The sequence below is a fragment of the Perognathus longimembris genome, chromosome 4 (genome assembly GCF_023159225.1).
Source record: "Perognathus longimembris pacificus isolate PPM17 chromosome 4, ASM2315922v1, whole genome shotgun sequence".
NCBI lineage: Eukaryota > Metazoa > Chordata > Mammalia > Rodentia > Heteromyidae > Perognathus > Perognathus longimembris.
Window position 1 is genome coordinate 81,975,428 of NC_063164.1, and position 18,896 is coordinate 81,994,323.

The 18,896-nt window shown below is 36.3% G+C and overlaps 1 protein-coding gene across 1 annotated transcript in view; it reads right to left on the reverse strand.

Annotated features, from left to right (window-relative positions):
• Thsd7b (thrombospondin type 1 domain containing 7B) overlaps nucleotides 1-18,896 on the reverse strand; it is an 873,729-nt gene that overhangs the window by 101,074 nt on the left and 753,759 nt on the right. Inside the window, exon 16 of the mRNA XM_048345548.1 lies at nucleotides 1,453-1,586. Within this exon, the coding sequence (XP_048201505.1) occupies nucleotides 1,453-1,586 (134 nt within the window). The remainder of the gene's footprint in view (nucleotides 1-1,452; nucleotides 1,587-18,896) is intronic.

Sequence of the window (18,896 nt, forward strand, 5' to 3'; positions counted from 1 at the left end):
TAAGAAACAGAAGACTGAAGCTTTGAAATGAACATGGTAAACACACAAAGTTTGCAACAGCCTGAACTTAAGTATCTCTAGGGTAAAGGGAAATAGCCAAAAGGAAAGAAATGGAATCTATTAGCCATTTGTTTGGATTGGTTATGAGAAACACCTTTATAATTTTGCCAGCAGCTACTCCTTTCAACATACCTACCAGGGATTTTGTAACTTGGATGTGTTGAAAATAGTGGTTATATAGTAACGTACTAAGTGACGTATCATTGATGGAAAATATTAACACATATAGTATGGCTTTGCTTTGGCAACTGATGTCCTAGATAAAAAGCATCTAACTCATAGCTCCCCACTCGAAATGGACTTTCTTAAATTTTATGAAATGCTTATTCAATTGAATGGATAACTACAGTAGGTTTTCTTCTTGTTCTACATACTAATTATTGTCTAGCAATGTTTTCATTATTTTTATTCAATCTTTAAGGCTTATTTCTGTTGTCCTTTATGGGTAAGGAAATGGTTCTTTTTTCCTATCAAAATCATTCCTATTGGGCTGGGGATATGGCCTAGTGGCAAGAGTGCCTGCCTCATATACATGAGGCCCTGGGTTCGATTCCCCAGCACCACATATACAGAAAATGGCCAGAAGTGGCGCTGTGGCTCAAGTGGCAGAGTGCTAGCCTTGAGCAAAAAGAAGCCAGGGACAGGGCTCAGGCCCTGAGTCCAAGCCCCATGACTGGCCAAAAAAAAAAAAAAAAAAATCATTCCTATTTATGCCTACATAGAAAACTCAGTACAAGTTTAAACTTTCATTACACTGCTTTATTTCTATAAAAAAAAAAAACTGAACAAGGTCCCACAATAAATAAACCAGGATACATTAATTCTTTCAGAGATATGCCTTTTTAAGAAATAGAATGTGTAGTTCTTATCCATTGGTATCCTTACATTTTAGATTATAAGTCTAAATTGGGGGCTTAAATTGACCTTTTCAATATACTGACATCCTCATATAGGTTAACCTGCACAAACAATAGTGGAAAAAAGAGGAACAGCAACATAATCACAACCTCTTTCATTGTTAACAGTGAGTGGAGGGATCCAAGCCTGCTCACAAAGTTCATCTTTATGACAATGGGATGCAGAAAATGGTGAGAATTATGATAACATTGCAGAGTAATCCTACTGTATATGTAATAAGAATGGTACACATGTTTTCATAGATGCTTTGAAGATGAGCACAAGCCAGTGTATACGGTATAAAAATCCAAGCAAACTTGGATATGTGACATCGTTTATATATACATGTTTGTATATATAGAGGGATGTATATGTATGTATATATTATATTTGCATATATGTGTGCTTATATATTTATATGTGTGCACGAGTATGTGTGTATGTGTGCCAAAATGCCGTGGCCTCCATTTTGCAAATCTGCCCATTTTCACACACCTGATTTTCCTGGATTGTATTCCTCTTCCACAGCGTGGAGACCTCAGCTCATTGTTGATTTTGCATGGAGACCAGTGTTCTACAACCCAGGAATACCGATTGCATTCAGTGTAACATGGTACTGCCTCATGCACCTGTCAAGAATAGGAAAAGAAAAAATTATGTGGAACTATCTGCATTATAGAAAAATAGCCTATCATTTAGTAATGCCTGCTGAACATAACCTGAAAAACTATTCTCTCACCCAAATAGCCAAATTATATTCCCCAAAAGAAAGATATATTTGACCTCTCTCAATTTACTGACTTGCCTAAAGAAGGATACAGGGGAAATCAACTAAGATAAGATGCTATGACTTCACAGAAGAGAACAAAGGAGAATCATTTCCTAGCATTATGAGTAGAAATTCCATTATCATTTCATTTCCTAAAAGAACTCACACACCATCAGATGGCCCAACTCTCAATTATGTGGTGTATTGTGTTCTCTGATGTATTTTAACATGTCAATTGAGGCAAATATATATATAAGGAAAATTTACTTTTGAATATAAAGAGTTTTGGAATGTCTAAGAAAAGCAGCATTATTTGTACCAGAAATTTTATATTGTGCCCCTAAATGACTGATGCTAACAGGCAATCATTTAGCCTCTTGGGAATTGTGGATTCATATGAATGGTGCTCTTTGTAAGATGTTTTCACAATATGGCTAACACACTCACACACACATACACACATACACACAAGATAAATGGTGTTAAATGGTCAGTGGTCTGCATATTTATGACTATTAATATTTATAGTATTATAAGCAATAAGGGTATTAAATAAATTCTTAAGATACTTCCTATGCATTTGTTTGTGGTAACATTTTCCTGAAATTGTATCCCAGTGGGCAGCCAATTGAGTTTGTCTGTCTCTTTGAGGCTGCACTTAATAGAAATTGCTTCTCAGTATGGACATAGCTTTTCTCTGTATAATATATGCAAGGAAAACTGCCCATGAGTGATATAATGCTCTGGCTCTTACAAAGATGGCTCAAGTTCAAACATACTGAAAAAAACATGGCTCAATCTGCTACCAATAGTTAGTTAATTCTGTTCCTTTTAAGAAAGCCTCAAGAAGCAGTCCTTGTGTCTTCTTACCTTCCTAATTCTACAGAATTGTAAATAATGACTAGGCAAAGCTATGCAAACATAACCATTGCTTGTAAGTCCCCAGTAAATGCAAGGGAAAGCACTAGGTAATGGGGTAATCAGAAAACAACATTGGAGCTCTGTCAGCATGTTAGCTGGTAATCAAATGAGAAAAGGTGATTTGCTAGACTACTTCCTAGGAATCACACATAATATCAGCAACTATTTTTAACCCAAAGGTTCTATTGAGTTCTCACACATAGACCTCACAAGGAGAAGAGAAACCATGAGGTAAAGAGTATATAGTGCAAAAATCAACGGAGATGGGGAAATACCAATGAAACTCAGTGAAAGAAAGTAAGAAGTTAACTAATAAGAGAATTGTACTTCATGCTGAAAATGATGACAAGAATGAAATGAAATGGTCACAAGAAGTTTCTACATTAGAATAAGGAAGTGATCATTTAAACCTGAGGAAAGTCTATCCAGAAAAAAAAAATCATAGGCTACTGGAGGGAAAGGTAGAAACTACAAAAGTTAAAATGTATACGCTCAACTGAACAGATACTAGGAAACTGTGCTAAAATTTAAGGAAATCATCAGGGATATGATGCTTACACTGAATTTATGAGTTCTTCCTATAAGTGCTTTAATATATAACAATATAGGCTAATTTTTAACAAAGCTTCTTTTGTTTCCTATAAAGTATAAGAAGATACCTTATATACAAACAGGAATAGATTAAAATGTTTTTCTTCTCTCATTTCATCTATGTACTTAAGAGCTAATGGATAGGATATCACTTCTGAAACGGACCCATTATCTCTCTAAATCTATCAATACTGAACAAGGCTTATCTTTCTATGTTTCCTCCCATATAAAGACCCAAGGTCAGATGGAAAATGAAAAACAATTCAGTGTTGTATGTATCTTTGGTAATATGTGACTGCCTAGTCATATATTAGTTTGCTGGTTGCATTCTTTATGCTCCAATAGTCTGTGCATGCAGCATAAGCTAACCATCCTGACAAGCTACTGGAAGATGGTAGCAGGTATGAATGAGAAAATATCAGGTACCTTCTTGATTAATAGTTAAATCAAAAGCCAGTACCTCTTAACAAGGATTCCCCAATTACATAGGATTTTTAGATTTTGTCTCAGTATATATTTGGAGTGTGTGTGTGTGTGTGTGTGTGTGTGTGTGTGTGTGTGTTATGTGTGTGTGGTACTGAAACTGAAGCCAAGGTCTCACACATGCTGGACAAACACTGTACTACTGAGCCATCTTGACGGCCCATTTACAATTTTAAAATTGTTTATGCTGTTTGTTCTAGTGATTTGTACCCACTATTCAAAATCTAAGCAAATAGAATTGGTTTCCTAGAGAACAATTTCTATGTGCATTTGAACAGGGTCAGGGTTAATGAGTGGTTAGAGCTACCTTGTGTGTTGGTGGAAGAGGAGGCAAATACATCAAAATCATTACCTTGACCCTATATGTATCTCTCATCTTCTACATTGCTCTTCTCCTTAGCTTAGTCGAAATAAATGCATGTCCAGCTCAGACCTTAGATAATACTAAACATGCTGAGAGAAACACAACCCACTCTACACATAATTATGCTTCTGGTCCTAATCAAGGTATGACTGATGCTGATAGTATATGTCCATGTGTCTACTTGGATAAACCCAAATTCTAAGTTTCAGACATGAATGGCTTTGTTTTCATTCAGGGAGAGGATGTAGTTCACAAAATATGGGATGGAGTAGAGTTTAAGGGGGGAGGGAATGTTTGTTAAATTGAAACTAATTTTTTACGTTACTGAAGTTGCTAATGACCTGAACTTAATTATCTAGAGAAAATAAGCTCACTCTGTGGAACAAGAAAGCAGTATTTCACAAAATACAAAGGACAAAGGAGATCATAAAAATGAAACCTCCTTCTCATTATGGGATTTTGGTTAAAGAATGGTAATCATGTCATGGAAAGATGCAGCTTGATGATTTTGTGGGTGTGGAAGGAATGTCCCTTACAAATTGTGTGAATTATTTCTTTAAAATTCTGGCCACCGGGCAGGGAACCTTATAGAGATGGTCAAAAACACCGGCAAAAGGAAAGAATCCTGCAGGGCATTCACAAATAAAATCTAACTTCCCAGGTGCTTGATTTCTTCTCCTGTCAGTCTTTTATGTTCTGGCTATTGCCTATTACTGTTTAGTTGGTACTTATTATATTATTATGGTTTTATAATGGAATTGTGTTACAGCACAGACTTTATCACAGAATCATATGAAAATGTTCTGCAGGAGAGATATGAGCCATGGAAAAGTTAAGTGAAAATCATTTCTAAATGGCACAAATTAGGAAGAAAATAACAAGGTTTAATAGGGTTATAGATGCTAAAAATGCCACTGAAAATCTAAATCCTCTGAGAGAAGCAGAGTTTCATTCTCCTAGAAATGAGTTCTATTTATTACTTCTTCACTGGGGACTTGAGGCTTATAATTTTTCTAGTTCCAGATTCATATCATAAAATCACTCATTGAGTCAGTCTTTTCATATTCATTATATAAGCCTCCTCTCATTTCCATTAATCGGTTTAATTAAGTACTTCTTCTTTGATACGCTTTCCCAGCTACAGACTGACTTCTCTGGTGTGAGTCTTGGGTAGGGTCTCATCAGTTCTTAGTGGATGTTATCTTTGCACATTAGACTTTTAGAGTTCAAGTGAAACTGCCAATCCAGCAGCAACCATTTTTTAAAAAGGAAGAGGAATGAAGGATGTAAGAAAGAAATGAGAAATGGAAGGAGGGAAAGAGGAAGAGAGAGAGGAAGGAGGGAAAAATCATCAGCCTCTAATTTTCCATTGAAATAAACCGATGTTCCAGTTCATTGGCAGAAAAGACTGAGGCAAAAGTCTCCAGGCTTGAGGGTACCATATTGAGAATTGTGGCCACTGTGTAGAATTTTAAAATCAATTCAATAGCCTATGCAAGAATATACTTCATGGACATAGGTCTCTCCCTTTAGAATATAATAAGAAACGGTCATTTTGCTAGGTGCCAGTGGCTAAAACCAGGAATTCTGTCTACTTAGGAGGCTGAAAACTGATGATCAAATTTTGTAGTGATCTTGAGAAGAAAAGCCCATTAAAATAATCATTTTTGTTTTGTTTTAGGGCTCACATTCATGACCCTAATTTAACTTAATTACCTTTTTAATGGCATCATCTACAAAGAGAGTCACATTCTGAGATATCGAGGGTGGATATTTCAACATACAAATAAATCCATAACACATATCAATGAAGCAGAATTGGAGGACAGACTTGAGGATGAGGGGAAAAAAGTGTGAGCTAGTTAAACCAGACTTCAGTTATTGTTCTATTCTATATTCCATTATTATTCTATATTAGAATCTTATCTCCAGTTAACCAGAAAAAATCCAGAAGTGGAGTTGTGTTTCAAGTGTTAGAGTACAAACTTTGAAGGAACAGTGCCCAAGCTCTGACTCCAATCACCAATACTAAACAAGCGGAGGAAGAGAAGGAGGAGGAAGGGGAGGGGGCAGAAGAAATAAAATGGTGAGCTTAGTAGCAGGAAGAACTTCTATCTCTTTCAAATGCCATGACTTCTGTAATTAGGACTTTCAAGTTTTCTCTGATTCTCAGGCCTCAGTTCAAAGAAATCCATTCCTTTCTTTCAATCTATGATCAATCTCTTTCTCCCTCTGGTAACTCACAGTTTCCTTCTTGATTTACATTCTTCCTCAAATTACCACATTCTGATACTTTTATTGACTCAGCAACTGAATTTTGCTCCCCTCCATTCTGACTAGGATGAATGATGGGAAAGCATCATATTTATTCAAAGCATTTTTGTTTCTAAATTTTGTAATCATGCATTTATATCTTCTTTCATAAAATGTGTTAGATACAATGCTAAAGGTCTGTATTAATGCTCCTGTAACCTTATTGTATACATCTGTGCCCTTTAATAGTAACAAGTCAGAGATGCTATCACAGTAATTCTCTGTAGACAGTCATAGCTTATATAAGGTATCTTAACTTTTAGCAATCACAATTATTAAATTAGATAAAAATTTCTATGGCCATCCCAGCTGAAAACAACTAAAATTTGAAGATACCAATGGCTGGACAATATTTGAAGACACCAGTGAAACACTGGCTTTGGCTCTTTATTTTGTTGGGAAGAGCACCATATCCCAAGAGATATTGCACATTATGTGTTCAATGGTGAGGTTGATATTAATACATTATAGTCTACCCTCCATATCTGCAGGCTACAGAGTCAACAAACTGCAGATTCAAATGTTATGAAACAAAAATATTGCATCTGTGTGGATAATGTGCAGACTTCTCCAGTTCCCTACGTAGTTTAGTGTAACTACTATTTACATACAATCTAAGTTATATTATGTATTATAAGTAAACTAGAGATGAGATAAAGAATTCAAGAAGCTGTGCACAGATTTTTATGCAAATACAAGGTACTTGAATATGTGTAGATTCTGGTATCCATAGAGGGTATTGAAATGTATCATGTAGGAATATTGGAGGACAGAGTTCTAAAAAGGGGAAGCAACCTCGAACTGTCTTTTAAGGTTTTCCAATCAGATAATGTTTGTTTCTTTATTGAGAAAAAAGTTTTCCATCATCAATCTAGTCTTAGTCTTCAGATATGGTGACTTCTCTCAACAATTTGAAGACGGCTAAATGTCTGTTCCCAAACCAAGAACGTTTGAAGCAAGAGCATGCCCCTATTATTAGGCTGTATAGAATTTGTGTAAACATAGTGAATTTAAAAGCAAACACTGACAAATGTATTAGTACTGCCATCTGTAGGGGAATCCTTAAGATTATCATCTTGTGCTGTGTGTGACTCAAGGACACACCATTTGCACTTGGGTTTTTCTGGAGATCCTCGAGATCTTTGTAAATATTATTTGTGATATAGATGGTCAAATCAGAGGTTCTAGGTGCTCTTCCCTTCCCAGGCATTTTCATCCATTTGATTCTCTAGTTATACAATAACTGCAAAGATATCTTCAGACCTCCCATAGATTCCCATCATGCCTTGCTTGCTAGGTATCACTACTGAATGGTTTTGGTTAGTTAGGTATGTGTGCGCACATATGCGCCAGTCCTGGGCTTGAACTCGAGGTCTGGATTCTGTCCCTGGTTAGTGCTCTACCACTTTAGCCACAACTCTGCTTCTTGCTTTTTAAAAGGTGTTTATTGAAGATGAGAGTACCTCATGGACATTCCTGCCTGGGCTGCCTTTGAAACTCCCTCTTCAAATATCAGCCTCTTGAACTGCTAGGATTACAGGTGTGAGCCCTCGTATCCTGCCTGGTTAGTTGCATTGTTAAATGAGTATAAATGGATTTTTAAAAAAAGTTTCACTGTGACATTTTTACACATGCTTCTAAAGTATTTTGATTACATTCATCTACCACTACTCTTTTAAATGTGCATTATATGTTTTAAATTTTGACATTAAAAATTTAAGAATGAGTATATGTCTAAATGGAAAATAGGGGTCTATCTCAAAAATAACCAGCAAAAACAGGGCTCAAAGCTTGGTTCAAGTGATAAAGTAATAGACTAGCAAGTGGAAATCCTTGAGATCAACAGCAGCATGGCCAAAAACACAAATCTAGAAATAAACCTATTCATGCTGAATAAGCTTTATTTTTAATATTTATTGAAAAACAAATTACTGAACTCTGAAGCCAATTAGAAGTTTATTAGAGCTACATCTCCATTTTCCAGTGGCATCTAAGGTAGTAGTGGGAGTTAGAGAATGTACCATTATTTCAAGGGACCTAAAAAGGCATTCACATACCCATTCCTGTCTGTAATCTCAATGAACAAAGGAATCTGAGACTGTTTTGATTAATGAATTTTTAATTTCATTTGAGTGCACTGATGACTTTGAATTAGTTTTTATTTCATTAGGAATTTTCCTGACCTAAAATGACTAAAGAACCAAAAATAAAATAAAATCTGCCTTTTACTTACATAAATAAGAGAAGAAATTGATTATCACAGAAGCTATTGACCAAAAATCACACTCTTGTTTATATGTAGATAAAATATTTCTTGTACAAAAGAGCCTTTTTTCTGAAATTGTTAAAAAGTAATTTCTTTTATCTTAAAAGTTCTAAACTGTGTCCCTTAAGAGTTCCAGCATTTAAATCTTTCTCTCTGGCCTGAGACATGGCTTGAATATGGTCATCCTTTGCCTCCCTAAAAGCAAGAAGGAATGCAATCCTCAAAGTTTTATACTAATGGTATTAAAGAGGTGAAAATTTAATCTCACTACAGAGTTTTGGCCTGGCACCTTTAAGAAGTGAGAAGATTAGAGAAGGTCATTTGGAAGAAGGTCGCATGATTTATTCCTAACAGCATCATACAGAGAAGAGAGAACACAGAGACCAGAAAGAGATACAAACATGGCCCCACTGTGATGGGAAGCACTACAGAAGAGATCTTATCAGACCTGAACCATAATGTTTGTACTTCATTAGTCCTAAAAACTGTAAACAAAATAAACATGCCAAGAAAAACAAAATAAGGCACTTCTTTCCTCTATAAATTTGGCTGGCTCATAACTTGATTAATAGTCTGATATCCCTCTCCATCTAGGAAGAAGTGAAAATGAATAAATATGTTCCAAACCATGTATGTACTTCCTGCCCCTTTCATACGTTTGTTTTTTTAAAGGCTGCTTCACAGCAAGTCATCTCCACTACTGACAATGAATAATGAGTAATGACAAGGCTCAAATCTAGAAGACCATGGTTATCTGTGCTGACACAATTTACATTATTTTAGTGGAAAACAAACAGAAGTATTTTAGTTATTTTACTGTATACAGCTTGAACATCTCTAACATTAAAACCCAAAGTGCTACTAAATCTGGAATTATTCAAACACCATCATGACACCACTGTGAAAAATTCCACATCTGACTTCCTCTAATATGTCACAGTCAAAAAAAAGGTGTACTCAAGTTATTCTCTTAAACTTCCTTCAGACTATGTACATACAGTGTATATGGAATGTGTTATGTATTTCATGTTTAGACTTCAGTCCTCAATTCCTTCTGTAAGTGTACATTCCCCAAATCTGTAAAAGTCTACATCTGAAACTCTTCTGGCTGCAAATAAGTCAGATAAAGTATAATCTCTATTTGTAATAGTATATTTTCATTTGTGGGAAAATTGTATTTCTTATTGTGTGCCATTTGGTGAGTTTGAAAATAATCTATGATCTTAAGGTGGATGGTAGTATAAATAGTAGATAGATATCAATATAAATGACTGTTTTGCAGATACTATAAAGTGCCCAATGTTCTACAAGAAAATCACTAGCCTGAACCTATGAGCCTTGCTCTACTTCCCTTTGTATCTGACACAATGGGGCATAGTGACCTGATCAACTTGGAGCAAGTTGAACTGCAGAGCCCCCCCACATTCTGTACACAGCTCTGTGTAAATAATCACAATAAATAAGGCAAGAAGGAACAATTGCCTTCCCCAGTATCCTTAGAGAGGCCTTCTACTGTCAGGTGGTGTGTGTGATGGAACAAAATTAAGAGAGATTCTAACAATTGTTCACAGAATAAAATAGACCACAGCCACAGTGGCTTTTCAACTTTCATAGAAGAAATGGTAGTTTTTCGGGAGATAGGATTTTTTTTTTCAAAAACCAATGTCATTTGTCCCATTTGTAAGGAAATGGAAGGACTTGGAAAAAATTATACTAAGTGAAGTGAGCCAGACCCAAAGAAACATGGACTCTATGGTCTCCCTTATTGGGAATAATTAGTACAGGTTTAGGCAAGTCATAGCAGAGCATCACAAGGCCCAATAGCTATACGCTTATGAACACATAAGATGATGCTAAGTGAAATGAACTCCATGTTATAGAAACAGTTGTAACTACTTTCAACGTCCTATGTGTATCTGTAGCTTCTATTATTGATGATGATCTTGTATCACCTTCCTGTGGTTGTACCTACACTATCTCTGTAATCTTATCTGAGTATATTGGAAACCTTGTATACTGGTATTGGAAGTAGGAAATTGAAAGGGAATACCAAATTTGAGAGACACAGGGTAAAAAAAGACAAACAACTACAAAAGCAATACTTGCAAAACTGTTTGGTGTAAGTGAACTGAACACCTCTGGGGGGGGAGGGAAAGGGGGAGGAGGGAGGGAGGGGGGTATGAGGGACAAGGTAACAAACTGTACAAGAAATGTATCCAGTGCCTAACGTATGAAACTGTAACCTTTCAGTTTGATAATAAAAATTTGAAGAAAAACAAACAATGTCATTTTCCAAGAATACGAGAAGAGCTAAACTCATAGCACTTCAAAAATGGCTAGAAGGGCTGGGGATATGGCCTAGTGGCAAGAGTGCTTGCCTCATATACATGAGGCCCTGGGTTCAATTCCCCAGCACCACATATACAGAAAATGGCCAGAAGAGGCACTGTGGCTCAAGTGGCAGAGTGCTAGCCTTGAGCAAAACGAAGCCAGGGACAGTGCTCAGGCCCTGAGTCCAAGCCCCAGGACTGGCCAAAAAAAAAAAAAAAAAAAAAAAAAAGGCTAGAAAAGAATACATTAAACCGGGGCATTTGTGACTCATATGTGTCCTCCTAGCTACTCAGGAAGCTAAGATCTGAGAAGTACAGCTCAAAGCTAGAACTGGCAGAAAAGTTAGTGAGACTCCTGAATTCCAAGTAACCAGGAAAAAGCCAGAAGAGGCATGACTCAAGTGGTAGACCACCAAAGCCAAGCAAGAAGGAAAAGCCTTGTCAAGCCTCAGTACCAGAAGTAAACAAAAGATATCTAAATTAGTCAAACTCACAGAAGCAAAGAATTAAGTGGTGCTGGGGAGACTGATAATTGTTAACCACTTGATATAAAATTTCAGTTTTACAATATGATAAGTTCTAAATGTTTGCTGAATGAAAGTATGACTGTGGTTAACTATATTCTATATATCTATTAAGAGGATAAATTTTGGGCTGGGGATATGGCCTACTGGCAAGAGTGCTTGCCTCCTATACATGAGGCCCTGGGTTCAATTCCCCAGCACCACATATACAGAAAATGGCCAGAGGGGGCACTGTGGCTCAAGTGGCAGAGTGCTAGCCTTGAGCAAAAAGAGGCCAGGGACAGTGCTGAGGCCCTGAGTCCAAGCCCCAGGACTGGCAAAAAAAAAAAAAAAAAAAAAAAAAAAAAAAAAGGAGGATAAATTTCATGTTAATTTTTTTACAACAATAAGTATTTTTTTTAATAATTAACATGATTATATGTCTCAAGGGGGATTGGATTGTACCATAGACACTGCGATACTGTCTGGAATATAGTGAAAGGACACATGTGTGCATGGATAACACAGATGAAAGAAGTAAATGAGAGAGTATGGACACATAATTTTAACATCAGAAAGTTAGGGAATAAGGGTTTCCTTTCTCTTAAAGAGTCTACACTGAGTATGCTGTGAAAGAAAAGATGGAAGGAAGGAAGGGAGGGAGGGAGGGAGGGAGGGAGGGAGGGAAGGAAAGGAGAAAAAGAAGAAAGGAAGGAAAGAAGGAAGGAAGGAAGGACAATTTCTAAAGGGTAACATCTCTGACTCACTTCTTTACACGTTTTTGGCAGAAACTGGGCTAAAGCGATTAGTTAACAGATCTCAGTTCTTAGAAAGAAATGTCCTAAGTGTAAGTAAATCATAAAAACATATGGTGGTTTATCAAGAAAGAGAAAGTTTGTTTTAGGCTTATTCTTGCAATTGTTTCTTATTTAAGCAACTAAGATTTGGGGAAGGTTTACTTTATGGGGTTTTGTTGGGAAGAGGTGATGGAAACGGACTTAACTTGCAGTACTCACCTGCCCCCTGAAAGCCATGTCTTAGATCTGTCCTTGCTGCAGACCCTGTTGAACCAAATCCCTTCCTCTTAACCCTGAAAAAGTGTACCAGTGGTCTGGGAAAAGAGTTCAAGACTAAGGCCATGTCCAATGCTGACACTCTTGATGAACACAGAGACTGCTGAAATATCGAATCTCTTCAGTCACAATAACATTGTTCACCTACCCCACCTCCATCTCACCCTTCTGCCTTCTGCCTGCCCCCTTCACTTCAATCTTTCTGCCTAATATTTAAAGGGCCCTAGTGTAAGAGGGGTGCATCATTTTCCCTTCAGCCAGGCTGAAGGAGACTTGGACCCCTTCCCAGCCTTCACTCCCAAATATAGTCTGCTGGTCTGTTGAATTCCCTTTCTGCCTTTTCTTCATTTGGATACTCTTATGACTCAGTTTCCTTACCAGAGGAAACTACAACTGTTTGTTTTCAGTGATTAAGGACTTCATGATTTTCCTGTTCTTTAGGATACATGAGGATGTCTTCTTACTAACATGTGTAAGAAACTTATGGAATATGCCTAGTATAAGTATAATTTAAAAGATAAGAAATGTATTTGTGTTGAAGAATAAATATAATCTAAGATGCTCATTCCTGAAGTAGAGAAATCCTGTATTTATGTAGTAGGCCTATGAAACACAAACTGACAAGGGTAAGTAGTCCTGGATTGAACTCCTCTAATATAAACAACTCTCAATGGAAAATCTGTCAATCAATCAAGCAAACAAATGAAAATCTAAATACAATTCTCATATATTATACCCAAGGGCCATAATGTACACAGTACATAGTCTGGAGACCACAGCAACTTTGTGGTAAAGAGACAGGAAATGATAAAGAACTTTACTTGTAGAGAAGAGGGATCACTACATCTTTCAGTATTTTTATCAAGACATTTTAAATATAAAGAAATATAAATCAATGTGCAAATAAAAAGACTGTATGAGGGGGCTCAAAAAGAAGAAATGGTATGATCTCACTATGGGGTTATGGGATTTTTTATTCATCCCAGAAAATTCCAATATATAACAAGAAAGAAGAGACAACAAAAAACCTAGCATGGTTATTGAAATTATTTAAAATTAATAGCATATTTTATAACTGAGGGACATATTCAAATTGTCTCTTTTTCACCAACATCATTGGTTTTGTGTGTGTGTGTGTGTGTGTGTGTGTGTGTGTGTGTGTGTGTGTGTGTGTTTGGTTTTTTTTTGGCCAGTCCTGGGCCTTGGACTCAGGGCCTGAGCACTATCCTTGGCTTCTTTTTGTTCAAGGCTAGCACTCTGCCACTTAAGCCATAGCACCACTTCTGGCCATTTTCTATAAATGTGGTGCTGGGGAATAGAACGAGGGCTTCATGCATATGAGGCAAGCACTTTTGCCACTAGCCCATATTCCCAGCCCCTCACTAACATCATTGTGATGATAAAATAGGTATCCATTTCCTAAGAGTTCTCAGTTCCAGGGAGAATTGATATGATAAAAATAACAGAAACTCCTGAGTATATTCTGAAAGCTTTTTGATAAGGTATTTGCCATCGCATTTTATGTTATCTCATCTGAGATAAATCTGATGTCACACATGCTATGAGACAGCAATCTATTCTCTACCTTATCATTATTCTCCACATTAAATCAAAAGCCTGGTGTGGTCTGAATTTTAGCATCACTACCAAAAATATGTACCAACTGATCTCTTAGTTCTTCTGTTGTAGTATGGAGGTCAGATCTGCCCAGTGTCATCATTGGCCACATCACATGGTGAGTTGTATTATCTGGCATCTGGTCTTGATAGCTGTGTCTGAATTCTTAGAGGAAAGAAAGTCCCACCCCCTGGAGATGGGTGTTCCTGAATCCCTAGAGACAGGGGTGGGCACTTTTCATATAGGTTACTGAACCTGTCAGTCAAGTGCTTAGGACTGGGAGCTTCCTGTGACCCTGAACCCTGACATGACCCTATTAAGCGTCAGATGAGCTTAGACACCATTATACCATGCCACATTTTTCTGTGTTCATATCCCGTGTCCTGTCTCCTGTCACCTTGGCATCCCATTTCTGCTTTCCATTGAAGCTGAATTGGTTTGTTGGTATTGTTTTTGTAGTTTCTTTCCTCTCTGGTCTGTTTCCTGACACTGGTAAGGGAATTTGTGGGCTACAAGCCTTTGTAACAACTGCCTGCTTGCAGACTGCTAATGCTCTAATGAAGACTCCAAGGTTTGATCATTCAATATGTGGCTTCTCGGATAATTTACTATATAGCAATGTAAAGAATATATAAAATATTAATTTATTTATAGCATACTATATATAATGTAGTATATAATATATTATATAATACTAATATATAGTATGTATAATAGTATTATAGTATGTATAATATATTATACATCATACTAATATATATTATATATATCATATTATATATACATATATATATATTGTTCTCTAGCTACCTTGGGCCCTAACATGTTAAAACACTAAGGCCAAGCAGAACAAACAATGGCTTTTAAAAATATGAACTCTTTGTGAGTTTTGCCATAATGTACTTCATTTCTCTGGACCAAAATTAAAGTGGAACCAGAAGTGCTGTTTTATAACAAGGATGGCACAGCCTGACCTTTTCAGGATTGAAAGGCAAGATTGATTGGATGATGGAATCCCTGCCATTCACTCACAGGGGGATAAATTGGGATCTTGGCTCCGATTTCTACCCTAATTCCACCAGTCTGAAACTCTTATTAAGAATTAATTGATAGATGCTGCTTTATAAAATAAAGAGCATGTTGTTGCAAATACATTTCCACAGAGTAGGGCAGTAATGAAGATACAAAACTGAAACAGTTCTCTGCCTTTTCACAAAATAAAAAAATAGGAGAAGATTTCTGTACTTATACCTAACCTCTATTTTAGAAAACTTAGTTGACCAAAAGAATGTTATCTGATCATATGGTAGAAGCAGTTTACAAGTCTAAATATTAATACTTTATATAACAAATAGGGAAGGCTTCAAAATACAAAACAGTATGGTTAATTAACATATTTATATGAAGTAGGGAAATTTCTACAGATTTGGCTTTGATAATAAGTTGAAATGTAAGCCCAACTTTAAATGTACAATCAACAACAAATATTAATTGAAAACTAAGAATTCTGGAAAATCATATATTATGAAAAGGAAAGACAATCCAAAACCTGCCCCACTATAAAGAAAAGGAAAAATAAAAAAGAAGAAGGGAACAACTGTGTGTCCATCTGTTTTGGACTTGTGCTCAATAGATATATATTGACTTAACTACTGAATGAATCGATGTATAATAGATTCTTTTGATCCAGGCACAAGTGGCTCATACCTGTAATCCCAGCTAGTAATTCAGGAGGCTGAGACCTGAGGATTAAATTTCAAAGACAGCTCAGGTCCTCACTACATTAAGTGTATAAGTATAACCCTTCTGTACTTCACCTTGACAATAAAAACAAAATAAAGATAGCACAGGCAGGAAAATCCATAAGAATATTATTTCTAATTAAAAGTGGTAGATATCTAGTCTTATCTACTGAAACTCAAGAACAGCACCCAGGCCCAGAGTTCAAGTCGCCGGATATCACAGGAAGGAAGGAAAGAAGGAAGGAAGGAAGGAAGGAAGGAAAGAAGGAAGGAAGGAAAGGAAAGACAGATTTGTTCCCTTCTATTATTAATTTCATATTTGCCGTTATGAATCAAGTCAAATCCATTTCTTCTTAACTATAATCTAATCTCTAGATTTTCATGGTTGTGGAAAATTGAAGTTCAAATGAATTTGCATTTATTCTTATGTTTCTTAAATTTTAATGAATTCAAATTGTCTCATTTATGAATGTACTTCTAATTTCTCCTAATTTAGATGATGGTAACTGAAATGTATTACTCTAGTTCCCTATGCAAGGAGAATTGGAGTTCTAGTGCCTTTGATTAATTCAGAAAATTGAAATTTCTGAAAGGACTAAAGACAGATAATAGTCCAAGTGGTCATTACTCACCAGGCTTAAATTTAAACACAAGCTGCTGGTAAGAGGGGCCAGGCTCACAGTGACCACCTGGTTTCTTAGAAGTTATTACCCACCCCTTGTACATCCCTTCTGTTGCACACAGCACCTAGTATTAGCTGGAATCATGAAACCCTCATGATGACTTCATGAGGACAGAACTCCAGGAAATAGAGGTTGTGGTTTTAGATCTAAGCTGTCCTCTCCTATGGGGTAGGAATATATGTTTAAAATGTTTCCTGTTTAGCAAGAAACACGCTGCTTTGGATTGATGAAGTGACATCTACAGAGCAATTTAGGGGATGAGCAACATCAAGCAGTTTGTGTATATTGGATTCCTGTCCTTTGTTATTGGATTCCTCAGTTGAGTTCTATTAAATTGATAATGCAGGCCACTTTGGGGGGTGGCTTTATTTCAGTGATGGGTGAAATGATCTTTTATACTGTGTGAATGATTATCTGTGGTCTAGTGGACAAACCAGTCTAAAGGAACTGTGAGAAAGGGGTTTTGTATCAAGTTCCATCATTGATTTTCTGACAGCTCACTTACAGTACTCTTGGGGTCCAGTTTTTCTCTTCATAACATGGCATTAATAACTATCATTTTCAAGAGAAATGTGTCAATGATATATGAGTTTTAGACACTGAGAGAAATTTTTTATAAAAGTAACATTTAAGTAAGCTCATGACAGAGGTGATGGAGTTTGGAACTTGGAATATGACCATCTATTCTATTTCATTTTTTTCATCAAAAACACCCCTGTATCCCCATGTAATCCAGTCTAATAAACTTTGAACACTAACACTGAATCTTCAAAACTTGATAGAGAAATAACTAAAAGGTCCTGCACAACATCCAATAACAGCTGAGGAGAAATGCCCCATCAGCAAGAAATGAGCCATCCAATGGGGCTGGAAATATGGCCTAGTGGTAGAGTGCTTGACTTTCATACATGAAACCCTGGGTTCAGTTACTCTGTATCACATATATGGAAAAAGACAGAAGTGGTGCTGTGGCTCAAAAGTGGTAGAATCCTCGCCTTGAGCAAAAATAAGCCAGGGACAGTGCTCAGGCCCAGAATCCAAGCACTAGGACTGGTTAAAAAAATAGTCTAAAGAAATGAGCCAACCAAACAACCTCAGTTATTACTAAAAATAACATGTCTGTTTTCTCATAAAGAGACAATGGCGCTAGTTATAATTTCACAGCCATGTTAGTTTTAGGCATTTCTCTTGAGTGTGGAATGATTTTCCCTAGAGAGAAAATATCTGCTATGCTGAAAGGCTTAATTAAAAACAAACTATTACTAAGTGAAATGAACTCCATGTTATGGAAACGTTTGTTGTAACTACTTTCAATGTGCCATATGTAATTGTACCCTCTATTATTGATGATCTTCTTGTATCACCTTCCTGTGGTTGTACCTACACTTTCTCTGTATCTTATCTGAGTATATTGGAAACTGGGTATACTGGAATTAGAACTAGGAAATTGGAAGGGAATACCAAAATCGAGAGACACGGGGTAAAAAAAGACAAACAACTACAAAAGCAATACTTGCAAAACTGTTTAGTGTAAATGAACTGAACAACTCATGGGGGCGGGGGAAGAGAAAGGGGGAGGAGGGAGGGGGGAATGAGGGACGAGGTAACAAACAGTACAGGAAATGTATCCAATGCCTAATGTATGCAACTGTAACCTCTCTGTAATTCAGTTTTATAATAAAAAATATATATATAAATTTTTTGAAAGGACACCTAAAAAAATAAAAACAAACTATTAAGTACTTAGGGATCACTTACTCTATACAGGTAGAATATAAGATAATGATGAGGATTAGAAAGAAAAATGTATATGTGAATACCATGAAAATTACTCTTCATTAAGGATAAATTGGTCTGATTACTGCAGTTATAGAATATGCTCTCTTAATAGATGAGTGTGATCCCATGCACTATTCAATTACTCATCTATCAATTTAGCAGACATTTACTGATGCTCTCTACACAGTTAAGACCCAGAATTTCCTTTATACTGGATAAATAGAGATGACATGGTTCATTTTTACCTTATGTAAACATTGGGAAAATATCTCAGTGACCAAATTTGGCTTGTCATTTATTCCATTTTTTTAAAAATTCAGACAATTTATATATCATTAAAGTCACTATTCTACAATAAATTCACAAACTTGTGAAACTAAAACCATTATCTATAACAAAGTAGTCCATCTGCCCCAAAGAAAATCCATACCCATTAGCAGGCACTTCACATTCTCCTCTTACTATGCTTCTGTCAATCCATCACTCATCTGCTTTTTGTCCTGTA